The sequence below is a fragment of the Somniosus microcephalus genome, chromosome 19 (assembly GCF_052327205.1).
Source record: "Somniosus microcephalus isolate GS21.2 chromosome 19, FLI_Smic_1.0, whole genome shotgun sequence".
Taxonomy (NCBI): Eukaryota; Metazoa; Chordata; class Chondrichthyes; order Squaliformes; family Somniosidae; genus Somniosus; species Somniosus microcephalus.
In genome coordinates this window covers 25842763-25870488 of record NC_141005.1, presented here as the reverse complement: position 1 = coordinate 25870488, position 27726 = coordinate 25842763, and the positions used below count along the sequence as shown (strand labels likewise).

General features: G+C 44.9%; 1 protein-coding gene across 1 annotated transcript in view; it reads left to right on the top strand.

The window, feature by feature from the left end:
- The first annotated feature begins 2512 nt into the window (after positions 1 to 2512).
- Positions 2513 to 27726, top strand: part of pla2g3 (phospholipase A2 group III) — a 29563-nt gene continuing 4349 nt past the window's right edge. Inside the window, exons 1-6 of the mRNA XM_085961418.1 lie at positions 2513 to 3227; positions 16866 to 16998; positions 17588 to 17722; positions 19113 to 19867; positions 25074 to 25203; positions 27228 to 27356. Coding sequence (XP_085817544.1) covers positions 2648 to 3227; positions 16866 to 16998; positions 17588 to 17722; positions 19113 to 19867; positions 25074 to 25203; positions 27228 to 27356 — 1862 coding nt within the window. The 5' untranslated portion in view covers positions 2513 to 2647. The remainder of the gene's footprint in view (positions 3228 to 16865; positions 16999 to 17587; positions 17723 to 19112; positions 19868 to 25073; positions 25204 to 27227; positions 27357 to 27726) is intronic.

The window sequence follows — 27726 nt, the reverse complement described above, 5'->3', positions numbered from 1 at the left end:
CAGCACAGTGAGAGTATTTCCCATAGTCAGACCATTGGCAACAATTTGAAAAACTATGACTGAAAGAAATTGAAGAGGAGGGATAGTCGGGGGGAAGTGGATGCAGAGGGTTAACAAAAGTTTTGTTCACCCAACTGTGGAGTGCACAAAAACTTGCATTATGCTTCAGTGTCCAATTTACAGGGCAAGATATGACATTTTTGGTGCATAGCACAATAAAGAGAAGGAACTGTCTTTCTTGTCTCTGCAACTATCCTATAATAGGAACAGTGTTGCCATGGATAATAAAATTGAACTCTGAGTTCAATTTTGAGGACCTAGAACAAGGTCTGAGACATTTAATGACAAGGTTAGGCAATGATATTACTATAAATTACCAACAAAACACAGATACAGGCACACAGGACATATATAAAATATTAGTTTAAAGTACTACTTGTTACTAACAGTGAGCACTGATCACATTTCAGTGTTCCAAATGATCCAATTTCAGTATGGAAATGAAGGACATATCGTAGCCGAAATTCCCCAGGATGCGATCCTGATGATGATTCTGGAATTATGCCCCCTGATGCACTCTAGAGCTGACCCCGCTGGAGTTTGCGGGTCAGTAGGAGAGCCCATAATTTGCATGGTGCAGGTGGACACAAGCACCTGCCTATCCCACACGGCTGGAAAATTTGGTCCATAAAAAGAAAGACTTGCATTTATATAGCACCTTTCACGACCACCGGACGTCCCAAAGTGCTTTACAGCCAATGAAGTTCTTTTTGAAGTGTAGTCACTGTTGTAATGTAGAAAACGCAGCAGCCAATTTGTGCACAGCAAGCTCCCACAAACAGCAATGTGTTAATGACCAGATAATCTGTTTTTAGTGATGTTGATTGAGGGATAAGTATTGCCCCCAGGACACCAAGTCTCTATCAGAGCTATGATCATAGCTCTAACTCCTCATAAATTTACAGCACAGAAACAGGCCCCTCAGTCCAATCAGTCTGTGTTCCACATGAGCCTCCTCCCACTCTATTTCCTTCATCTTTCCCTTTCAACATGACTTTCTATTCCTTTATTCCTTGTGTACTTATCTCGCTTCCCTTAAATGCATCTATGCTATTCGCCTTAACCACTCCATGTGGTAACTCCTCTTCCTCATTATTGTTAATACTCATTATCAACCAGATATATAAATGGAAGAGGTAGGGTACTACGAAGATGTCTTTTTAAACATCCTTGACTTTTCCTATGTTCTTATATCAGGTCAAACAGCAATTGCAGTTTTTCATAAAATATTTGTGCATCATTCATTTAACAAGCAGTTAATTTTTTGCTATCTAACCCTAATCATTGCACTAGTACTGCTGCCCAGACTGACATCAACATAGACTAGGAAATTTCCTAATCTGTATGGTTCAATACCACTACAGTACTTTCACCAAATGAGCCATGGGTTTGGGTTCATTTTTGAACGAGCGGTGACCTCATCTTGAGGAGGAGGAAGAGCAAGAGCCATGGCTCACTGTAATACAAGATACCAAGAGACACAAGTGCTTCGATAGGGGGCTGCTGAATTTCAATTGGAGTTCTCCTGACCGTCCGCCAGTGGGAAATCTACAGAGACACCATTTTTTGATACAAAGTGCTGTTCTGATGCAATTTACACCATTGAACTGGTACCAGAAAAAAATTAACTAAGACTTGTTTTTACATAGGATTACATTGAATATACAGCACAGAAACAGGCCTTTCCACCCAACCAGTCCAGGCCGGCGTTTATGCTCCACTCGAGCCTCCTCCCACCCTTCCTCATCTAACTCTATCAGCATAACCCTCTATTTCCTTTTCCCTCATATGCTTCTCTAGCCTCTCCTTAAATGCCTCTATACTATTCGCCTCAACCACTCCCTGTGGTAGCAAGTTCCACATTCTCACCATTCTCTGGCGAAAGAAGTTTCTTCTGAATTCCCTATTTGATTTCTGACTATCTTATATTGATGCCCTCTAGTTGTGCTCTTCCAAGCAAGTGGAAACATTCACTCTGTATCCACTCTTATCAAAAACTTTCATAATTTTAAAGACCTCTATTGGGTCACCCCTCTGCCTTCTCTTTTCAAGAGAAAAGAGACCCAGCCTGTTCATCCTTTCCTGGTATGTATACCCTCGCATTTCTGGTATCATGCATGTAAAACTTTTTTGCTCCCTCTCCAGAGCCTCTATATCTTTCTCCTTCAAGAATGCCTATTTAAATATGTAATCAAAATTCAGCACAATTCTGGTCAGTTTTAGATTTTTTCATCAAGGTGAAAAAGTGATTCTCTCTCTTTCCCCCCCCAACCCACACCACACCTGTTCGGGGCGCTAACCCGGAGTTTGCGGCTCCGGAGCAGAGCCCGGGATCGGGACGGTGAGCGGCTTCTGGAGGCGAGAAAGGAAAAGTGAGTGGGAGGGAAGCTGTAAACCTGAGGTAGGACGAGAGGTACGGCCCCGAAGAAAAAAAACTCAGCACGCCCCTTTCCTCACCAATAAAGCTCCAGCATCAATGAAAACGTCTAATGTAAATATTTAAACCCTCACTTATTTGTTTTAATTCATTCCTTTTTAATTGTGTGTGTGTGTAAAAGAAAAATTGGGTGTGTGTGTGTAAGTTAGGATGCTGGCTGGGTGTTTGCTCTTGTTGTTATATCTTTCCCAGTTACAAGGCTATGCGGCGTGGCCGAGGGACGGGCTGGTGGGGTTGTCCCAGGGGGGCCGGTCTTTCTGCTACTTGGTGGCCAGCGACTCTTCAGCCCGTGCTCTGAGCTTCCTAGCCCGGCTCGGCGGGCCCGGCGGGGGACTGGTCCTCTTCCAGACCACCTGGAGCCGGCAGGGTCAACTGGAGCACTGCACCGTGCGGCAGGAGGAGCCCCTCACCCGCGCTTACCTGGCCTTCTGCCGGGAGGAGCGGGACCGGGACCGGCCGGCCGGCCCCCGGCTGCAGGTGGACCTGCGGGCTGTGGAGGAGCGGGGGCTGGCCGGCTGCTCCAACCCGCTGACCCCCAGCCCCGAGCCCGGGCTCCGGCGGGCCAGGAGGAGCGCCTCGCCCGCCCCTGCGGCCGCTCTCCACACCCCGACCGGAGCCTGGTTCCTCCGGGACCAGCGCCAAGGAGCCAGGCGGAGCCGGCGAGGGTGGACGGTTCCCGGCACCATCTGGTGCGGGGCGGGAGACTCTGCTGGAAACTTCACCGATTTAGGTAAGAAATTCGCACCGTTTTCATACTTTTATTTTTTGAAAACTCTCGATACCACAGAATCAGGGAAAATCTACTCATCATTTAACACTCTATAAATGTGTGCATGATGGTACCAGCATTTAAAAGGGGTTATTGTCTTGATGAGGAAAAAGTTCAATTGATTTGCGTGCAGATACAACACACAAACCTGAGCAGCAAATTCAAACTAAAGTTTGCATTTATATAGCGCCTTTAACAAAAAGAACAACGTGTCCCAAGGGACTTCACAAGTGGAAGTTGGCAGGGGAAGGGATGGGGCCATGGAGGGAGAGATTAGTAAGGGAGGACCAAAAAGGTGGCAGAGACTGGTGGGCATGCAGAGGAGGTTAGGGGAAGAGTGGAGCCAGTGTCACCAAACGGTCCACCACTGGTGAGGTAAAGGGAGGGAGTTGTGCATATATAAAAAGAATCAGAGGACTGAAGGCTGCCGTGGAAGGTTATTGTAAGGTTTGGAGGACATTGTAGAGATGGGGTGCAGCAAGGCCATGAAGGAATTTGAGTAGTTTTAAATGTATGTTGTGGGACAGGAGCCAGTGTAGGTCGCTGATGGACGAACGGGACTTAGTACAGAACAGGGTACAGGTTGCTGTGTTTTGGACAAGTGGGAGTTTGTGGAGGATGGAAGGGCATTGGAATAATCGAATCTAGAGGTGACATAAGGGTTTCAGTGGCAGAGGGGCGGCAGTGTTGCACAAGTGGAAAAGGTGTTGTTGGTGATGGTTAGGATATGGGGTTTAAAACTCTGCTCTGTATCAAATAGAATGCCAAGGATTCTCACAGTTTGTTTCAGTCTGAGTGAGTGGCTGGGAAAGGGACTGAAATCAGTGCTTGGAGAAGCATGGGCTAATAAAGGACAGCCAGCATGGATTTGTTAAAGGCAAATCGTGTCTGACTAAGCTGCTTGAATTCTTTGAGGAATTAACAGAGAGGATGATGACGGTAGTGCAATAGATGTGTGTGTATATATGGACTTTCAAAAGGCATTTGATAAAGTACCACATAACAGACTTATTTGGGAAATAGAAGCACTTGGGATTAAAGGGACAGTGGTAACTTGGGTACAAAATTGGCTAAGGAATAGGAGTCAGAGTGTAGTATTACCAAGTACTTACAGCACTGAAACAGGCCGTTCGGCCCAATAAGTCCATGTCGGTGTTTATGCTGCACACGAGCCTCCTCCCATCCCTCTTCTAACCCCATTAACCTATCCTTCTATTCCTTTCTCCCTCATGTGCTTATCGAGCTTCCTCTTAAATGCATCTATACCATTTGCCTCAACGAGTCCCTTGTTTTTCTGACTTGAGAGACGGATGCTGTGGGGTCCCATTGGGATCATTGCTTTTCTTGTTGTGTATATAAATGACCTGGACTTGGATAAGGCCTCCTTCTGTGCTGTAAGATTCTGTGTTTCTAAGGGAGCAGAGTTTATGGCGGGTCTGAAAACTTTAGCTTCCCCAATGTTAAGCTGGAGGAAGTTGTGGCTCATCCATGACTTGATGTTGGACACATTACAGCAATAGCAACTTTCATTCATATAGTTACTTTAGTGTAGAAAACGTCCGAAGGCAATTAATAGGAGATAAGAAAAACATTATTGCATCACTTGTATATGACACCATAGTCACAAAAATGATGCATGTTTTTTCTCCCTCCCTGAACAGAGACATTTCTACGAACTTTTTAAGTGAAGGGAGTGGCCTTTTAAATTAGGATCAGGGAGGAGGAAAGTGCATTCTGAGCTAAGTCTCTTTGACAGACAGACACCCCCAGACTGATATTTCAGCAAATTCACCACCAAAGAAATTCCTTTTTTGTTCTTAAACTCAATTGAAAGTTGATTTTTTTTTAAAATCTAGAATAATTAACATTCATCTTGTGCGCCACACTGTATGCTGTGGTTGACATTTCGTGTGTGGTCCTGTAATGTGATCTGTGGTGGTGTCGGTATGCAGGAAGTTGAAACTAACACTCTTGTGCATTGATGAGTTAACTTCTGTGGTGTTAACGGAACTGGGCTGACACACCTGGAAGTAGTTGCTGATTACTCCTGCCTAACTTAAACAACTAAAGTACTTTTTCCAATGATGCCCTCCCCGGGGGATAGTTAGCCCACATGGCCATTCTTCATGTGCGAGGCCAGACAATGTATCATCAAGAAATAACAACAGAAAATGCTGGAAAAACTCAGCAGGCCAGGCAACATCCGTGGAGAGAAAATAGTCAACGTTTCGGGTCAAACCCTTTATCAAGACTGGAAAAGCACAGGAAATGAAACAGATTAAAAGGCCGGGCTGGGAGAGAACAAAAGAGAAGTGAAGAGACATTAAGAGGTATTCAAAACAAGACAAGATGGTGATAGGGCTAGTGGAGACAAAAGACGGCTCTAGATTAGGTGTGAAATGCGCTGGCAGAATGGGAGACAGCTGCCATGTGGGAGAGAAAAAAAGGGGGGGTGGGGGGCCAAAACAAAGGTGTGGATAAAAACTAAGTAAAAATGTAATGGGGGCCGAGGTTATGATCTGAAATTGTTGAACTCGATAGTCCGGAAGGCTGTAAAGTGCCTAATCGGAAGATGAGGTGCTGTTCCTCGAGCTTCCGTGGAACAATGCAAGAGCCCGAGTACAGTGAGGTCTGAGTGGGAATGGGGCGGTGAATTAAAATGACAGGCGACCGGAAGCTCGGGGTCATCCTTACGTTATTCTCGTTTTGAATACCTCTTAATGTCTCTTCACTTCTCTTTTATTCTCTCCCAGCCTGGCCTTTTAATCTATTTCATTTCCTGGGCTTTTCCAGTCTTGACAAAGGGTTTGACCTGAAACGTTGACTCTATTTTCTCTCCACGGATGTTGCCTGGCCTGCTGAGTTTTTCCAGCATTTTCTGTTGTTATTTTGGATTTCCAGCATCTGCAGTATTTTGCTATCGTACAGTATCAGCAAGGTTGTCACAGCCAAGCTGAATCCTCTCTCCACCCAACGTGTCTGTTTTAGAAGGGGAATGACCTGCTGAGTATTTCCAGCATTTTCTGTTTTTTATTTCAGATTGCCAGCATCTGCAGTATTTAGTTTTTGTGCTAGAAAGGTGATATACCTATCAATTCATTCCATGAAAAGCGACGAGTTAAGATTGTAACTATAGGTTTTTATTGGCTAAATAACAGAGCCCACCCTCGTGGGTGATCGGTTCCAACAAGGAGGAATACCAGCCAGTCGATCACCTTTATACCTGGGCAAGCAGGCGGAGCCATGGGCGGAGTCAGCTGAGGTCAGCCCAGGTATAACAGCGTGGCAAGAGGTAACCTTGTGTAGTGATACAACAGTGTAAACAGTGATAACCATAGTGTAACGATGTAAACAGTGATAACCTTAGTGTAACGATAGTGAACGATAACAGTGGTTTACCACAAAAGGGTACTGGATAATGATCAGGAATGGGAATTATAGAATTTTACAGTACAGAAGGAGGCCATTCAGCCCACTGTGCCTTAAAATAGATGATGGATTCTGCATTCTTTATTTGAATATACCTGTGTGTAAAAAAAAAAAAAAAAAAGTCCTAACCTCTCCCTTTGTTCTTTTGATAAATTTATGCCATCTAGTTACTGACTGACTGACCAGTGGAAGTAGTTTTTCCCAATTTACTTTATCAAAACCTCTCATCATTTTGAACATCTCTATTACATCTTCTCTTAACCTTCCTTCTGATTGAAAAAAGCCCAGTTTCTCTAGTCGTTCCTCATAGAATCACAGAAAAATTACGACACAGAAGGAGGCCATTCGGCCCATCGTGTCCGTGCCGGTCGGAAAAGAGCTACCCAGCCTAATCGCACGTTGCAGCACTTGGTCCGTAGCCCTGTAGGTTACGGCTCTTCAAGTGCATATCCAAGTACTTTTTAAATGTGATGAGGGTTTCTGCCTCTACCACCCTTTCGGGCAGTGCGTTCCAGACCCCCTCCATCCTCTGGGTGAAATTTTTTTCCCTCATCTCCCCTCTAATCCTTCTACCAATTACTTTAAATCTTAACTAAAGCCTCTTTTCCCCAGTATCATCTTAGTGATTATTTCTGCACCCTTTTCATCATCTTGACATTCTTCCTAAAGTAAGGTGCCCAAAACTGGACAGAATATTCAAACATAAAATAACAACAGAAAAAGCTGGAAAAGCTCAGCAGGCCAGGCAGCATCCGTGAAGAGAGAAACAGAGTTAATGTTTCAGGTCTGGGACCCTTCATCAGAATATTCTAACTGCAGCCTAAGCAATAATTTGTATAGGTTTAGAATTAGCTCTTAGCTATTGTACCCAGTACCCCTATATTAAAACCTAAGATCCTATTTCCTCTTTTTACAGCTTTAGTAACCTGCCCTTTAAAGATTTGTGCATCTGAACCCTGAAGTCTCCCTGCTCCTCTACTCCTTTAAAGTTTTACTGTTTCGTGTATATGTTTTCTCCTTATTCTTCCTCCAAAATGCATCAGCTCACATTTCTCCACATTAAATTTCACCTGCCCAACCTAACTTATCTATATCCTCCTGAAGTTGCTTACAGTCCTCTTCACGATTAACCACGCTCTTGTTTTTTGTGTTATCTGCAAATGCTGATATTGTGCCCCTTATAAACAAGTCCAGATCATTTAAATGGAGAAAAATAGTAGTCTTAACAGGGACCCCTGGGAGGCACCACTGTTTGCATCCCTCAAGTCTGATAAACATCAGTTAACTCCTGTTCTCTGTCATTTGGCCAACTTCCTATCAATGCTACCACACTTTTAATACCATAGAATCATAAAATCATAGAATAGTACAGCACAGAAGGAGGCCATTTGGCCATGGAGTCTGTGCCTTAATTTTCTCGACGCGCTTTCTATGTGGCAACTTATTAAATGCCTTTTGAAAATTCATATACTCCACATGCACTGCATTTGTTGATCAATGCACTCCATTATTTTCTCAAAGACTTATTTGTCAGATATGACTTGCTTTTTACAAATTCGCGCTGGCTGTCCTGAATTAACTTGCGTCTTTCGAGGTGAGTACTAATTTTATCCTGTACCCGTGCCTCTAGAAGCTTGTCACTACCAATGTTAGGCAGATTTTTTTCAATGAGACGGGGAGAACTTCCCCCAACCAAACTTGGACAATCTGTAGCTGTTGGCTCTGAGCATTTGAGGGGAACTCCAGCCAGCCTTGGACATCGATTTATGAATGAAAAGTGTCAGCAGTCTTATCTCATAGGTTAAAAAATGTTCAACTTTTTAAGAATGCAGGAAATGCTTGCTGTCTAATATGCGAGTCCTCTCGCCTCTAAACACTAGCCTCCAAATTCTCCTGCTCCATTGCAACCTTTCCCATCTCTCTCTCTCTCTCTCTCTCTCTCTCTCTCTCTCTCTCATAGATATTAGTATGGTCAGTGCACCACTGTACCTTCCTCTTAAGCTGCAAATACACCCTCCTACACGCTCTTCCTGGATTCTTACTGTGTTGAAATGAAAATTCACCGCAGTCTCCTATTCTCAACTCGTTTCTCAGTAACTAAAAAAACTGTGCAACTCCTTCCCTCCCACGGCCTTCTCTCCCTCCTACAGTCTACAGGATTTAAAAACTCAAGCCTGGCATTGCCTAACCACTATTTCCTGACTTTGTCTTCTTTCCTGCTCTTGATGGTGTCCTGTTCTGTGGGCCTTCTCTTGCACCCAGGTTGCTCAGTTAAAATGAAAATAAAGATTGTTTAATATTTTTAAGCTTTAACCTCTCGGTGTAAGTGCAGATCCATCAGTTTCAATTCTAAAGTGTCAGATTGGCACAGTGGTAGCACGCTTGCTGTGGAGTCAGAAGGTTGTGTGTTCAAACCCAGCTCCAGGGATTCGAGCCTATAATCTAAGCTAATGCTTCATGCCCGTACTGAGAGGGGTGCTGCCATCTTTTTGATGAGATATTAAACTGAGGACTTTTTACCTGTTCAAGTAGTTGTAAAAGATCCCATGGCGCTATTGAAAGAAGATTAGGAGCGTCCTGGCCAATATTTAACCCTTAACCAGCATCACTAAAACAGATTAACTGGTCATTTATCTCGTTGCTGTTTGTGGGATCTTGCTGTGCGTAAAGTGGTCGCCACATTTGCCTTGCAAAACAACAGTGATTACACTTCAAAATAATTTATTGGCTCTGAAATACTTTGGGATGTCCCGACGACATGAAAGGTGCTATATAAATGCAAGATCTTTATTTTTTCATCGTACAAGCATGGCTCCTTTTTGTTCTCTGATTATTGAGGAATTCCTACTTACCATGCTCTTTGTGTGAGTGATATTTTGCATGCTGATGCAGTGCACTGAGTTTTGCTGGTTCATACCTACACCTGTGAAAAGGCATCATCCTTTTGGAGGGAATAAAGTGGTCTGCAGCTTTCTGCCAACTCGGCATATGCAATGATGTAATTGAATTATAGAAGTCATGCGTGAGGATAAATTTGAAATCATTTTTTTTTGTAAAAGAGACCTTTTTCGTCGTGTTTTGCTGTTTCTCAATGTGGCTGACTCATGCTGGTCTGTAGCAGGTCTAAGGATTTTCTCCCCTCCCCCCACCTCGAGTGGACATGCCTCACACGTGAGCTTAGACAGTGAGTATCTGCAGGCTGTTCAACCACAAAAAGAGTATCTTATTGAAACATATAAGATACTGAGGGGGCTCGACAAGGTAGATGCAGAGAGGATGTTTCCCCTCGTGGGGAAATCTAGAACTCGGGGGCATAGTTTCAGAATAAAGGGTCGCCCTTTTAGAATTGAGATGAGGAGGAATTTTTTCTATCGGAGGGTCGTAAATCTGTGGAATTCTCTGCCCCAGAGAGCTGTGGAGGCTGGGTCATTAAATATATTTAAGGCGGAGAGAGACAGATTTTTGCAAGATAAGGGAGTGAAGGGTTATGGGAAGTGGCTTTGAGCCCAAGATCAGCCATGACCTTATTGAATGGCGGAGCAGGCTCGAGGGGCCAAGTGGCCTATTCCTGCTCCTATTTCTTATGTTCTTATCACAGCCATTCCTGCTGTCGTCCTCAGTCACTGCACACATACTTTCCAGCAGGATTCGCTCAATCGTGATCAGGAACCATGGCTAATTTTACCCTTCCATATCCTGGGGACACTGAGGCCAACTGTTGCACTCCTACTGCAGTCCCAGCAGAGACCAGCTAACCAGCACACGCCAAGGATCAAACCTGGGACTTTCTTGCTCTGTCTACCACATCAGCCCGTGAATGTAACCGTTGTGGGGAGCTTGAGAATTTTACTTAATATTACAGTTGGAACTTAAGTTGCAACACACAATTTCACCAAGCAACGAGAATGGCAGAACCTCGGCGCAATACCTTGACATTAGCCAACCCATACCCCACTCCTTGCCTTCCCCGGTCCATTTGCCCAACCAGACATCAATCCTCCTTTAACAAATCAGGGTCTCCAGTGAGGTTCGCGCTCCTGATCACTGACCACTACTAGAAAATGTGCATGTGTGGATGTTGAATAAGGACAAGAACAGACTCAGCTGTGATGACCCCTCTGTCAAGCAGCGTGTCAACAATCACTGTCTAGGCTCACCCATGAATAATGTCTACTTGGTGGGATATAGGAGGGTGCTTGGCACCTGTGGAACAATATCCCAGCAATGACTCCATGTCCTCAGGATGGGAGGGGGGAAATTTGCATAAAATAATCCATGGCATCCTCCTATATAGTTAGTTTAATCATTATATGAATCGCTTCAGGCATAATAGTTGTATCCGGTTACCGGTGAGAAGATGCTTGCGCTTGTATTATTTGTACAGTGAGTTAGATCAGATTATCTGTTCATGCTGCATGTTAAAGGAGGCAGTGATGCCAGTGATATCCCGTTGACTTTCTTTATCGTGCTTTTGTGGCGGGCTCAATATCTCAATTATTGAATCCTCGGTGGGGGGAGGGGGTAATTCTAACCGGCCCAGCGGGGAACTGACGGGATCGGATCAGGCGTCCATATCGCACCCCACCTGATTTTACTTTCTATAGATTTCATATAACATATATTACATTATAAATTAAAGCTGTGCATACGTGGCTTCACCCTCCAGGATCAGACTTTGGAAATTCAGGCACGGATGTCAGTGGCAGGTTTTTCAGTCACAGTCAAAGCTCCATACGAGGAGCTCAGATTCCTGGAATATACTTTTTATTACCATTCAGTTTTACTGCACTAAGGATAGAACCCCTCACCCGACAGATTGTCCTCAGCTACTGGCTGTTGACTCCTGATATTTCCATGTTGTGAAATCACTTAATTACTGGAACAGGGAATGCAGTTACTTCCTCTTTACAGCAAATAGCACTTACTGTTTGTTTGGGAAGAACCGTAATGTGGATCTGGTTGCAGCAGCTGTTTGCGATGATGTTGCTTATGACGCACTCAAAATTCCCCCCCCCCCGCTCCCCGCAAAAAATGACAAGGCAAAACCATGAAAATGTGAAATATATCATCAGGAATGGTAGCACAGTGCTAATGTTACTGCACTAATAATCCAGAGGCCTGGACTACTGATCCAGAGATTTGAGTTCACATCCCACCACAGCAGCTGGGGAATTTAAATTCAGTTAATTATATAAATGGAATAAAAAGCCATATCCGTAATGGTGACCATGAAACTATCGAATTATTGTTAAAAACCCGTCTGGTTCACTAATGTCCTTTTTTAGGGAAGGAAATCTGCCATTCTTGCCTGGCCTATTTGTGACTCCAGACCCACAGCAATGTGGTTGACTCTTAACTGCCCTCTGAAATGGTTCAGTCGTACCAAGCCGCTACGAAAAACAATAATAAGAATAAAACCGGACCGAACACTCGGCACCGGCTACGGACACGACAACGGCACACCCAGCCCGGTCGATCCTGCAAAGTCCTCCTCACCAACATCTGGGGACTTGTGCCAAAATCGGGAGAGCTGTCCCACAGACTAGTCAAACAACAGCCCGACATAGTCATACTCACAGAATCATACCTTTCAGCCAATGTCCCAGACTCCTCCATCACCATCCCTGGGTATGTCCTGTCCCACCGGCAGGACAGACCCACCAGGGGTGGCAGCACAGTGGTATACAGCCGGGAAGGAGTGGCCCTGGGAGTCCTCAACATTGACTCCGGACCCCATGAAGTCTCATGGCTTCAGGTCAAGCATGGGCAAGGAAACCTCCTACGGGTTACCACTTACCGCCCTCCCTCAGGTGATGAATCAGTACTCCTCCATGTTGAACACCACTTGGAAGAAGCACTGAGAGTAGCAAGGGCACAGAATGTACTCTGGGTGGGGGACTTCAATGTCCATCACCAAGAGTGGCTCGGTAGCACAACTACTTACCGAACTGGCTGGGTCCTGAAGGACATAGCTGCCAGTCTGGGCCTGCGACAGGTGGTGAGAGAACCAACACGAGGGAAAAACCTACTTGACCTCGACCTCGCCAATCTACCTGTCGCAGATGCATCTGTCCATGACGGCATTGGTAGCAGTGACCACCGCACAATCATTGTGGAGACGAAGTCCCGTCTTCACACTGAGGACACCCCCCAACGTGTTGTGTGGCACTACCACCGTGCTAAATGAGATACATTCAGAACAGATCTAGCAGCTCAAAACTGGGCATCCATGAGGTGCTGTGGGCCATCAGCAGCAGCAGAATTGTATTCCACCACAATCTGTAACCTCATGGCCCGGCATATCCCTCACTCTACCATTACCATCAAGCCAGGGGGCCAACCCTGGTTCAATAAGGAGTGCAGAAGAGCATGCCAGGAGCAGCAACAGGCGTACCTAAAAATGAGGTGCCAACCTGGGGAAGCTGCAACACAAGACTACGTGCATGCTAAAATGCAGAAGCAGCTTGCTATAGGCAGAGCTAAGTGATCCCACAATCAACTGATCAGATCAAAGCTCTGCAGTCCTGCCACATCCAGTTGTGAATGGTCGTGGACCATTAAACAACTAACGGGAGGAGGAGGCTCCATGAATATCCCCATCCTCAATGAGGGTAGAGCCCAGCACGTGAGTGCAAAAGACAAGGCTGTTGCGTTTGCCCTAGTAAAACTGAAGCCAATGGGAATCGGGGGGCTGGGTGGGTGGAAACGTTCCACTGGCTGGAGTCATACCTAGGACAAAGGAAGATGGCTGTGGTGGTTGTAGGTCAATCATCATAGCCCCAGGACATCGCTGCAGGAGTTCCTCAGGGCAGTGTCCTAGGCCCAACCATCATCTTCAGCTGCTTCATCTATGACCTTTCCTACAACATAAGGTCAGAAATGGGGATGTTCGCTGATGACTGCACAGTGTTCAGCGCCATTCACAACTCCTCAGATAATGAAGCAGTCCATGCCCGCATGCAGCAAGGCCTGAATGATATTCAGGCTTGGGTTGATAAGTGGCAGTTATCATTTGTGCCACAAAAGTGCCAAGCAATGACTATCTCCAACAAGCGAGAGTCTAACCACTTCCCCTTGATATTCAACAGCATTACTGTCTCCAAGTTCCCCACCATCAACATCCTGGGGGTCACCATTGACCAGAAACTTAACTGGACCAGCCACATAAATATTGTGGCAACAAGTTAAGGTCAGAGGCTGGGTATTCTGCAGCGAGTGTCTCACCTCCTGACTCCCCAAAGCCTTTCCATCATCTACAAGGCACAAGTCAGGAGCGTGATGGAATACTCTCCACTTGCCTGGATGAGTGCAGCTGCAATAACACTCAAGAAGCTCGTCACCATCCAGGACATAGCAGCCCGCTTGATTGGCACCCCATCCACCACCTTAAACATTCACTCCCTCCACCACTGGCGTGCCGTGGCTGCAGAGTGTACCATTTACAAGATGCACTGCAGCAACTTGCCAAGGCTTCTTCAGCAGCACCTCCCAAACCCGCGACCTCTTCCACCTAGAAGGACAAGGGCAGCAGGCGCATGGGAAAACCACCACCTCCAAGTTCCCCTTCAACTCGCACACCATCCTGACTTAGAAGTATATCGCCGTTCCTTCATCGTCGCTGGGTCAAAATCCTCGAACTCCCTCCCTAACAGCACCGTGGGAGTACCTTCACCACACGGACTGCAGCGGTTCAGGAAGGCGGCTCACCAGCTCCTTCTCAAGGGCAACTCTGGATAGGCAATAAATGCTGGCCTTGCCAGCGACGCCCACATCCCAGGACCAAACTTTTTAAAACGCTGAAAATAATTAGTCAGAATGCATACTGACCTGCTCTGCATTTCCAGCACATTCTGGTTTTATATTTTAGAAATATGCAGTCATGGTTTTTCCCTTCTACTGTAATAACAAATCCAGTCCATATAAGGTGCTCTGCTTTCTATTACACTCTTTTGCCGATATTGCCGGCTGCATGTTGAGGGCCTTCTAGTCAACTGTGACCAGAGTGCAGTCCGACACTTGGCTGCATGGACCCTGCCTGACATTTATATTGAAATGAAAGAGTCTGATCTGCAAATAATTTTAAACGTTCAAACCCTACAGAGAATGTTTGGGACATGGAAACATTCACAACTTAAAATATCTTACGGCAGAATTGTATTGCACCACAGTCTGTAACCTCCTGACCCGCCTAATCCCTCACTCCCCCATCACCATCAAACCAACCCTGGTTCAATGAGGAGTGTAGAAGAGCATTCCATTAAAGTCAATGGGTATACAAATCGAGAGAGATGTTCAACGGGCTGCCGACTCTCTCACATTTTACGCTATCGCGCAAAGTCAAAATTACCCTATTGGATCAATGAATCCGCCAGTGTGATGGTGAATTATGCAGACCAGGAATGCATCAGGTTTGATCCCTGGTCTGTCTCTTGAGTTAGCTAATCTCACCGGGTGCAACCGTTGGGCCCATCAAAATTGGCCTCCGCACTCCCGAGAATGGAAAGGGAAAATTAGCCAGATTTCCCACTCCTGGTTACTATCCATTGACCCCCCCTCACCCACGCTGGAGAAATGCGCGTGTCTGGATGTCGGCTGGTGATGGGATCGGGTTGAGCTGTGATGCTCCACATTTTGGTAAACCTGCCAACATTCACTGGCTCGGCTCTTACACAAGAAATGCTCCTAAAACTGGAATCCTTTTATAAATGTAAAATCAGAACGTGCTGGAAATGCACAGCATGTATTCTGATTGACCTGCTGTGTAATTATTTCCAGTATTTTCTGTTTATTTTACATTTCCAGCATACAGGTATCTTATTGGAATTTCTTTGAGTGTGCTGTAATCCACATTATCATGTGCAGTTGCTGGGAATAGGGTCAGAGTCGGCCAGTGCCACATAGGCTGCTATTTGTCTTTGATAAAATTGCTTATGTCCCGGTTACTGGCTTCGGTTCAGGTGCAAACTTGCAGCATTTCCCCACAGAGAGATGTTTGAGTCCCAGCTCGCTCTTACGGGCAAACAATGCCTTATTTAAAAAGTGTTTGGCAAGCCTTTTCCCCCACTTCCAAATTTGCCAACTACAATGATATAAATCATGTTGAAATGTGTCGGGCCATGAAAAGATCACTGTGATGCCATTAAGCTAATAATCTGTGTGCAGCAGGCTGCTCCCTGCTGTTCGCCCTCGCCATAATAATGGTCCCCCTTTAAAAGGGAATTACTGTAGTGTCATTAAGTGAGCTGCCTGTGCGTGCCCCTGTATCATTCTTGTCTTGGAACGGTACTTTAGAACTTTGGGTTGGAGGCAGCTTTGGAGCAAGTGTTTAGTGCAGACCCGCGCAGTTCTGGACTTACATCACGGAGGTGGAGATGGCTGGCAATATATCATTATGGGGAATTCAACACAAAATGACTGCTCCTGTCCAGCATTGAAAGCACATAACACTGGAGCCAGGACAGCCTGAGAGACACCTGTGGGTACACAGATATCTCCCTTTTAAAACATCTAACGTTATGTGGTAATTCACATGATCCACATACTTTATCAAAGGGAGAGGCTGTTCCCATTTTGCACAAGGCGGTCATCAGCCATGTAAGATCTGTGATCATGAGGAACTGAAGGGAAGCAAATGTCTTTCTTAAAAAATCTCTCCTTGTTTTCTCTCTGATTTTAATTTTTTTTCCTTTCCTCTGTCAAAGGCGTTGAGTCCTTTCTAGGGTACAGTTCCACAGGTATCAGCAGTCTTCTTGTACTTCGCCCAAGTGCCTATTCGCCATGTCAGCGAGTGTCAGCAGCGTAGCATCACTGCCTCGCCCAATACCCACACATGCACTCTTTACAGTGGTGGTCACGGTGTAGTGTTCAGAAATGGGGTTCCTGACTAATTCACCCCTGCCCCCCCACCACTACCATCACCCTCCGCCCAGAGAAACCAAAGTTAACTGTAGCGCCTCAACTGAGATCGGCTAACTTGGAATAGCTCTGAAATTGAATTTAGGACTTTCTCTGTATGGTTGAGTACCACAACTAAACCATTGTGATAGCATTTTTCTTCACAGATTGTGCCCACTAAGCATTAGAATTTTAATGTGGCAATGTCTCTTTAAATATTGACACCAGTAATGAACTGCACATTCCTTTATTAGTAATCACTGTTCCCATGTTTAGGAATATTTAGTAGGACAGACATCTGCTGCAGAGAACATGACCATTGCAAGCATAAATTATCTGCTTTCGAATACAACTATGGAATGCGAAACTTCAGGCTGCACACCATATCCCACTGTGACTGTGATTATAGGTAAGCCAGATGCCAAGGTCCAGAGCATTAGACCACCACCAAGGTAGGAGAAGATGGACTAAATCAAGAAATAATGATTTAGGTCATGCCAAGCTGCAGTTTAAAAATGAGATAATAAATGAGTGGGATGGGAAGGAGGTTGGTGAGGTTAGCCCCCAATGGGCGTGCTAGGTGGCGAGGTCGGCAGGAGTGGATGGTTGCTGCTCGTAAGGAAGCAGTGATGGGTGCCTTGATGGGCCTTTTGGAGAATACCAAGGGAGGCACCAAAGTTAGCTGTAGGTTTATTCAAGTGGTATTTAAGCCTCAAATGGCGGCAGGAGAGTAGGAAGGCAGAGGAATAGTGATGAGTTAGGGTAGGAATTGGGGGGGAGGGGGCAAAGTACCCAAGAGGGCAGAAATGAAAGCTGGCATGGCTGAATGATGGGAAGGGGAGGAGAAATGAGAGAAGGGCCTAAGAGAGGCGAAGAGAAAGAAAGTGCTGACTCAGGCAGTCCTGTCAACATCAAGTCACCACCTTAATTGGGAAATCATTCAGCATAATGAAAATTAACTCTTTTAACTTTACTTTATTTCCCCTCCCCACCTCCAGGTTCAAGAAATGTCTCCTGAACGTAAATGATACCATCGCCACGCTGGTTGGAGTAACATTTTTCAGCATTCTCCAGGTCCCCTGTTTCATTCTGGAGCCAGTTGAGCATTGTGCTAAAAAGACTTGGTGGAACCGGTGAGTCTGGTGATGAATTTTCTCCCCTACCCTCCTGAAGATGAGATCTCTTGCTGCTATATTCACGGGTACTGATCACGTCCCACCCAATGCCTTACCCAAGTGGCCGTTCTTCATGGGGTAAATTTTAAGAATTTACACTCCCAGCACAGAGCTTCACCAATCGGGAGCAAGTATTGGGAATTCGGCCAACAAGGTGAGTGGACCCATGCAGAATTTCCCATCCATTTAAAGTTAAGGTGGAAACTATTGACTGTTGCACCAAATTCCCGATACTTGCATCCAGCAGATGAAATGGGTGTGCAAACTCAGAAAAATGATCCCTCATACATGAGCCTAGGCAGTGAGTTTCAGCACCTGACCAACCACAGAGGGAAGCATAGCCAAGCTCAACCCTGTACATTCCCAACACATACACACACATATACACACACACACACACACACACACACACTCTCTCTCTCTGAGAGATGTGAATCACGAGTGGGAACTCTAGAAGATTTTTTTTCTCAGGGGTATTGAGACCATGTGTAGTACCCCTATGGAAGCCCAAAGAGTCACTCGGGTGCTAGGGCGCCTAATCTCATTGGAGTATCTGGGGTCAGGGTGAGATCAACCAATTTAAATACTGCCAGTGGGCACTTGCGTCAATATGCCAATTTAGACACTTGCTAGAGTGGGGCGGGGAGAGTAGATATGACACTGACAAGCCACTTAGAGGCTGAGTTGGTTGCGCCAGCTAAAAAGCTTTATTAATATGTTGGCGCACAGCCCATTTTAAAGAGGCCTGATTTGCCTGATCCTGCCGTTGCTCTTATGAGATGTCTAGGTCTGGACACCCTGGTGGGCCACACTGGCACTTCCCGTGGACCTGGCACCTGTACCTTTTTTGGCACACAGGAACTCCAGTGGGGGGAGCCATCCTGCCGGCCCAACCACCTTCCCACGTCATGGGCCGTCTGTGGGGCGAATGAAACCGCCACCTGCCCCCAACCCCAGCAGGAATTCACCTGTCTGACTCTTTGGGGCAGTGACCCAAGAGTCCCGACTGATTTTTCTGCCCCTGCCTGACTTCTTCTGACCCCTTTTCCCCCTGCATTGTGCTCCAGGCCTTGAGGGAATTGAAGGCCAATGCATCCTATTTCCAAGCTCAGGGAAAACACCGCCTGCTGGACCAGAGTGACATTTTCATCTTGTAGCCATGCCCTGCATTTCAGTGCCAATTTGTGTTGAATTAAAGGTAGCTTTGTGTGGAGGCTAGGGTCCAGGAGGAGCTGGATTGAGATCCCCTCTGGGACAAATCTAAGAAATGCACTATTGATGGAGCAAACTTCTCCTCCAACTGCAGTTTAACTGACTGTTTGTGCATCTCTCTCTCTCTCTCTCTCAGCTGCACTGTCACTGAGCTAGTGCCCCAGGCCATTTTACATCCTCAATCCGAATACAACTACATGCAGCCCATTTTGGATGAGTTTCAAATGGAACTGTGGTCTAAACCCACGGGAAGCCCTTCAGCAACTGGTAAAGCGAACCAAACGGCGACCAGCCTCTCAGTTGACAATAGCTTGAAGACAAGGGCAGGTATGATGTCCACAGTGGTAACTAGCAGCACGGATTTTAACCCTGACTTTAAGCGGGATTTGATGGAAAACTCACTCCCTGTTGCCCTGGAGGGAAAAGATGTTTCTAGACGCCTTTTGCAGAGAAATGCTTCCAATTCCTTAATGAGTGAAGTGAGTGGCACCGTGACTATTGGATTGGATAAGAATGTCAGTGAAGAACGTGGTTTCACCATGCTGGGAGAACTGAGCACAGTAACCAGCTCATCCGAGAGTTTGGACCCCACCGTGTCATTGAGCAAAAATGTGACCGTGACGTTGCTGGGGCTGGAGAACAGCACATACATGGTAAAAAACGGGGTGGAAAGTTCCTTTTCTACTCCCCCAGGGGAGAAATTCAACTCTGGCAGCTCTTCCAAGAACCGAAGTTCGGAATCCGTACCAAATCACGTGGATAAAAAAGGCCTTTTGCCTGTCGATCCAGCTTGTGCGAGTGGAAACTGGAGCCAGCCTGGGATCATTGGCAGCTGCTCCTCTGTTCCTCAGTCTCTGGATCCAATCCGACATCACCGGACAAGAGATAAAGGTTCAGCGACAGCTTTACTTAAAACGCTTTATGATTATAATTTATTGAATTGTAGAGTAACTTTTATTTGAAACAAGGTCAGCATCATGCCAGATACAGGCGGCTAGTAGCACTGCAACATGAAACGTAAACAAGATGTGGCCGGGACCGGAACAGCAAATCTTAGACTGGGTGGTGTTAGGGCCGTGCATTTGCGGATCCAGTGTGGTTATTTATTAATATAAAATAAAACATGCACAAATCTCAGTACTTCCATTAATGTTTATATAATACATATCAAAATAAGAATTATTTTATTTTCATTCAGTAGTGTACTTCTTGAGGGGATTACAATTTAAGATGGGTTTGAAATCAGGAGAATTCGCGCAAACTTTTCCCTAACTCTACTCGATTTCAAACCTGAACTCGTTTTTGTAAATCAAAATAATTTTTCATGTCTCGAAACAATGATAACATGCTACTTAGCGAAATAAGAAGTATGTCAGTCGTTGGCACCTGTCTCGTCTGATAAAGTAGGTTTGTGTCCAATTATTTCCCTAACTCAGTAAATTCTGTCTGAACGAACCGATGACTTTCAATGTCTGTCATAATGAAAGAATCACTGGCTGCTCCTGACAACAGCTGTCCCCTCTAAAACGTGTTCCAAGTTCTGCTAGGGTTTTGACAATTCTGTGTCCATCTCTCTCCCACACCATCTGCATTCCAGCCTGACTCTCAATCATACACAATGCAAACTCTGACCGCACATTTCTGATCTTAATATTCTTCTATTTAATTCTGTTGTCCAGCTTGCTTTTTGGATCGAGAATGTTCTTTCGGTGCTGCCCCATCTCTCTCAAAGTTGACTCCCAAGAGCATATACCTCTCCCAGTTAGATCTTATTTTTTAACTTCTTATTTCTTTCCCTAACTTCTTATTTCTTTCCCTAAGTGTAATTGATTGCCCCTCCAACCTGTTAACTAATATTTCCGCATAAAACGTCCAAGTGATTCTACATACTAGGAAATGACCGTCACACTTCCCAGGTGCTGAATAAGAGCAGGGAATAGAAGTCCCTAAAGTTGAACCGTAGAAAATAAACACTAAAGGTAACAGCTCGTGTAACCCATAGAATTACAAATTAAATCGAATCCACCAGTAAAATGTAGGGGCCCCAAACCAAACCTTTACATTGGGCCCACACAAGGCAAACACCAACCCTGGTCTTGGAGAAGGTTTTAGACATGATTTTGAGAGTAGTAAGAGGGAATAAGCATATAGGATCAACCAGAGGATATTTCAGACATGGACGGAGTAGGGGGAGGGGTTAAACTCAGCAGAAAATGAGTGTAATGAATTAGGAGTTTGTCACAATTCTAATCATGGATTAACAAAGTTTTACACGTGCACGGACTTCTCGCAGTCTGACTCTTGCTTCCTTTAACACTTTGTTCCATCAAGATTTTTTTGGTATGCTGTGGGTATCATGTTTTTTCAGTTACTTTTGCATGTTCTTCAATGTCCCCATTCACTTTTTAATACAATACTGATTCAGGCATCCTAGCTTAACCTTCAAGATAGGGGCCACTGTGGTGGTACTGCATTACTTATACTTAACTCTAATTGCCTGGAGAGAATTCTGTAATGTCTTCCTAGCTTCAACTCCCAGGTCCACCCATTGTTTTGAATGTCAATACCTACAACATTTTTTTTCTCATTCATTACACTCATTTTTTTCCATCTCCAACTTTTCCCTTCCCTTCTTCGATTTCTCTGTCTCCATTTCTGGGGTTAGGCTATTGACAAACATCCACTATAAGCCCACTGACTCCCACAGCTACCTGGACTACACTTCCTCCAACCTCGCATCCTGTAAGGACTCTCTTCCATTCTCCCAGTTTCTCCATCTCTGTCGTATCTGTTCTGACAATGCCACCTTCCATACTAGTGCTTCCAACATGTCTTCCTTTTTCCTCAATCGAGGATTCCCCTCTACCATGGTTGGCATGGCCCTCGACCATGTCAGTTCCATTTCCCGCACTTCTGCTGTCACCCAGAACCACGATAGGGTTCCCCTTGTCCTCACCTTTCACCCCACCAGCCTCCACATTCAACGGATCATCCTCCACCACTTCCAGCGTGATACCACCATCAAACACATCTTCCTCTCCCCTCCCCTTTCAGCATTCTGAAGGGACCACTCCCTCTGACACCCTGGTCCACTCCTCTATCACCCCCAACACCCCTTCCCCCGGCACCTTCCCGTGCAAGCGCAGGAGATGCAACTCCTGCCCTTTTACTTCCACCTTCCCACTGTCCAGGGCCCCAAACACTCCTTCCAGGTGAAACAGCGATTTACTTGTACTTCTTGCAATTTAGTATACTGTATTAGCTGCTCACGATGCGATCTCCTCTACATTGGGGAGACCAAACGCAGATTGGGTGACCACTTTGCAGAACACCTCCATTCAGTCCATAAGCGTGATCCTGAGCTTCTGGTCGCCTGTCACTTTAATTCTCCGCTCCACTCCCACTCTGACCTCTCCGTCCTCGGCCTCTTGCACTGTTCCAATGAAGCTCAAGGAACAACACCTCATTTTTCGATTAGGCACTTTACAGCCTTCTGGACTAACAATTTCAGACCATAACCTCTGCCCCTATTTTTTCAGATGGCAGCTGTTGATGATTCTGCCATTCCCATTTACACCTCTTTTAGACTCATCTTTTGTTTCTTTATCTGTCCCATTACCATCTCCTTTTGCTTTGTACAATCATACCTTTTGCCTTCTCTCCTATTACAGACCTTCCCTTTTGTTCTTCCCTTCCCTCCCCCTGCACTTGCTTAAAATCTGTTACATCTCTAACTTTTTCCAGTTCTGACGAAAGGTCATCGACCTGAAACGCTAACTCTGTTTCTCTCTCCACAGATGCTGCCTGAGCTGCTGAGTATTTGTGCATTTTCTGTTTTTATTACACTTTTCATTTTTCCTATTCTGTCCACTCTTTGCTATTGCTGGCACCACCCTGTTGAAACTTGTGGCCTGGGTGTGGGAAGAGGAGAACAGGAGGTGGGTGCCTTGTGCCATATTTCTTTAAAACCTGACCTTTTTGGTAGCAGCCTCCAGTGATCCCTTTAAGGGCCACTGGTTAGGCGGCATGTGGACCAGGTAATCCTGAGCACAGCAGGCCCAGGGCAAATTAATTTCTGTAATGGGTCCCAAAATAGGCATTGGGTCTTTCATTAGCATGTTCACGGTGTCTAATGCCTGTTTTAGGCAGCCGCCATAATGCCCAAACTAATATGGCTTCTGGGGTGTTTCCGATGCTGTTTGGGAGGTTGGCCTCCTATATTGGACTTCTGATTTCTGCCAGGAAAATGGGTGCAATGAAGTCCAATTTTGTGCCTATAGTATTAACTTTTCGTGTGTGTGTCTGTCTGCAATACAGGAAACTCTCGTTTAAACAGCACCTAAATATCCGTAATTCTCTATTAACCGGCAAAATTCATATTCCGAAAACAACACCTCAATAACCGGAAATGTTGCCGAGTCCGAGTCTTCCGCGGTGGCCGAGTTAGTCAGTGGGGGTAGTTCTCCAAACTGCCACTACTCGGCTTCTTGGCGCTGTTGGAAGTCCGAACACCTCAATAACAGGAGTCTGACTCTCCCACGCTGCCGGTAGTCTCTTCCGATCTGCCATTTTTCTGTGTGTCTCTCCATCTTTATCGTGAATTATCTCCCCCATCTTGCATTATGGGATTCTGTAGGTGAGTACCCAGTTACTGTATACTGCACATTTCTTGACTTTTTAAATTTTTGTTTGTTAAAAATAGCCTTGGTAGATAGGCCTGTCCGTCATCCAGAATTTTTAATCAACCGGCACCATCCCGGTCCCGTCGGTGCCGGATACCAAAGAGTTTCCTGTACATTTTAATATCTTATTTACTTCACAATTTATTTTAACCATTTTTATGTATAATCCAGTAAAATTATAAAAAAAACTTCCGATGTACAATTCATGTAATTTTTCAGTCACATTAATTTCAATTTTTAGATCATTACTTTCTTCTTTATTGTTAAACAACATTCCCTTTATTCCCATCACCTAAAATGCACCACTACAATGATGCATTCTCCATTTCAACATATAATCCTTTCCTTATCAAACAAATTCTCCAACTTCCCATGAATAGCAGTACAACAGATCCCCAAACCACTGATAAAAATCCCAGAATCCATGTACTAACAATAGGATTTAACTTATTCAGTCACCATAAATCAGTGGCCCTGATAATTCGTTGTGCGTAACAGGAGCATAGGAACAGGAGTAGGCCCTTGAGCCCCTCAAACCTGCTCCGCCATTCAATTAGATCATGGCTGATCTGTACCTCACCTCCATTTACCCGCCTTTGATCCATATCCCTCGATATCCTTACCTAACAAAAATCTATCAATCTCAATCTTGAAAATTTCAATTCCCCCAGCATCCACAGCATTTTGGAGGCGTGAGTTACAGAATTCCACAACCCTTTGTGTGGAAAAAGTGCTTCCTGATTTCACTCCTAAATGGCCTGGCTCTAACTTTAAGATGATGTCCTCTTGTTCTGAATTCCGCCCCCCAACCAGAAGAAATAGTATCTACCCTATCAAATCCCTTCATCATTTGAAACATCTTGATCACCCCTCAACCTTCTAAACTAAAAGGAATACAGGCCAATTTTATGCAACATGTCCTCATAATTTAACCCTTTATGCCCTGGTATCTTTCTGGTGAATCTGCGCTGTACCCCTTCCGAGACCAATATATCTTTCCTGAAGTTCAGTGCCTAAAACTGAATGCAATACTCTAGATGGGGTCTGACCAAGGCTCTATACAACTGAAGCATCACTTCTTCAATTTTGAATTCCAACCCCCTTGTTCATAGATTCCTATATATAGCAGCCCTATTATTAAACCAAATATCTGCTGTTGTACCTTGTGCAATGCCATAATAATTCTTCCAATATTTTTAATATTTACTAACAGATCTCCTATTGTGTTGCTCACAGTGAGTTGGAGGATACACTGTTTTATAACAATATAAGGATAATATGCCATGTAGGGATTTTTTCCAAACAACTGATTACTAAAAGTGGGAGAGTTGAACCATCTGAAAGTGAACGAGTCTCTCCTGTGTGAGAAGTCCCCAGGACAGCGTTTTAATAATATTTATTACTCATTTTTACAGATAAATCCAGAAGCTGCAACTGTTACAAGCCCCTGGATCGGTGTGAGTACAAGATCTCGCCGCAGGAATTGAAATTCTCTTATTACAACCGGGAGCCCAAGACTCTCTATCACTGTGACTGCACAAAGAGGTAAACTCATTCCTCTACAGGTCGCTGGGGTTAGCACAGCCAGGCCTGATCCTGCCCTCGTGCAAGGTTCACGTGTGAACTCTCCAGCAGCAGTCACTATACAGTGACCAGGGACAGGAGGCCTGGTTGATTTACCCACCATAGTGCAGGCATTCTGAGGCCTATTGCACCAGGTGATGTGATGGCTGACTTCAGCTAATTGAGAACAGAGTGGGGGAACCTTATTACTCTACAATTGGTAATCATAGAGTAGTACCTCACAGAAGGAGGCCATTTGGCCCATCGCATTTTCTGCACTGGCTCTTTCGAAGAACAATCCAGTTGGGCCCGCTCTTTCCCCATATCCCTGCAATTTTTTCTCCTTCAAATATTTATCCAATTCCCTTTTGAAGGCTGCTATTGAATCTGTATCCACTGTATCCACCACCCTATCAGGCAGCGCATTCCAAATCCTAACAACTCGTTGTGTATAAAAGTTTTTCCTCATGTCGCTTCTGGTTCTTTTGCCAATCGCCTTTAATCCACACCCTCTCATTATCGACTCTTCAGCCATTGGAAACAGTTTCTCTTTATTTACTCTATCTAAACCTTTCATGATTTTAAACACCTCTATCAGATCTCCTCTTAGCCTTCTCTGCTCCAAGGAGAACAACCCTTGTAATATCAGTGCGATATAAGGATTTGCATTTGTCCACTGGTTGTGAATTAGCCTCAATCCTAAAGCTTGGTTCATTGAAATTACTGTGAGACACAACCCTGGAAGCCTCCGCTAATGGAGTGTGGGTGACTGGGACAGGGTGCATGATTGCATCTAGCACCAGCGCTCCTGCTGTGCCCAGCCAGAGAGGAATGCCAAGGTCCAGTAACACAGCACATACCTCATTGCAGAGCTTCTGGCATCTGTAGCAGAGGCTTGAACGCCCGACTAAGCCGCTGCCTTCCTGAGGCTCCGATAGTTTCAATAACTTACCTCTCGGTAAAGAATTCTCATTCACACTTTTCTTTTTTTGTCCTGTGATTCTTCGCTATTTCCGATCCAAAGTGGGCGTTAACTTGCTCAATATATAGGTAAATGTAGCAAGACCTGGGGGTGAAAATGAGCCCTCGCCACTGTTTTACAGATTACCGGAATATATCCGGTTCTGCCTTGTGATCTTACTTCAGAAAGCAGAAGAATATACACTCTATCAGACTTGATCAGATTTTAAACTATAAACTACTAGACCTATTTATTTAACATTAAACCGGTAAAAGAAAAGTACTCTGTACAAAAGGTGTATGTATACACAGTAATTACAAACTTTACTATATCTCAATGTCAGGACAACAAATGGGATGTTTCTCCTCTGCTAAAACTCAACATAAAATTGATCCTTGGAATATGAATGCTAGTTCTGAGATGGCAATGTGCTGACATAAACCCCTTTGCCTTGCCACTTGATTGCCTCTGACCTACTGCTCTCTGGCTGCAATTTAGCCAAGATATAGTCCACATTTCATTGATGATAAATCAGAACAAAGGACATTAGAACTATTTCTCATATCTACATTTAGTTAGTCAGACATTCACAGGATTTAAAATGGTGTTTGCACACCAGATTATATTTGCCATACAAACATGTATTGGGTGTTTGTAATTGAATGGGATGGCTTGCCCCATTGATCAGTTCTAAATACTTTGAATGATCCAAAGACAATAGCTGCAATCATTCATGCATATCAATGCCTGGCCCTGGGGTGTGAATGTAGATTGTAATGTATATTCTTCACAGCTTGCAAAATCGGCAAACAGTACCTGACTTTAGCCCTGTGACCAGCAAGAATGAATCCAATAATTAATCCCTCATAACAAAAATGCTTCACTTTTGTTGCATTGAGTGGAGAGTGTAAATACTATTGAAAATCAGTGCTCACTTCATCAAACATGTCCGATAACATCGGGGGAGGGGAAGGAATGTAAATATTAGCAAATGGAACATCTATCTGATTTTTGTCATCTTTTCTCTGGTCCTATTTCCTTTTAGGTTAGCAAAGCGGATGAAGAGACGAGTGAATGTGAACACAGTGGAGGAGCTGTTGACTGAATTTGTGTCGCTGAGCTGCTTCCGGCTTAAATCAGTGACGAGGAATTGCAGCAAAGAGGAGCGCAGGCTGTGAGTGCTGCTTTTGTTTGTAGTATCTGTGCTTTGTGGAAAGGGTCAGGAAGATCAATCTTGTCGCACAGGGTCCTTGCTGCAGTGTTGGGCACTAATCTTAGGTTGGTACTTTGTTGAAGCAGAGCAGAGAGCAGCTTACATTGCATTTAACCTGTGCTTGAGGAAGCTTCAGTTAGCATCCCATCCCATATTGTACCTGACCTTAAGTGCTTGATGTGACCGTGTAGCATCTAACTGTGCAATACTGCGTGTGGGAGCGCTGCGTGCTGCCTGTGGGAGCACTCCGTACTCCTGTAAGTGTAGCCTTAGGGTGGAATGTGTTCCATTCCCATTGCTGACACCCCTTAATCGGATCACAATTTGGGGG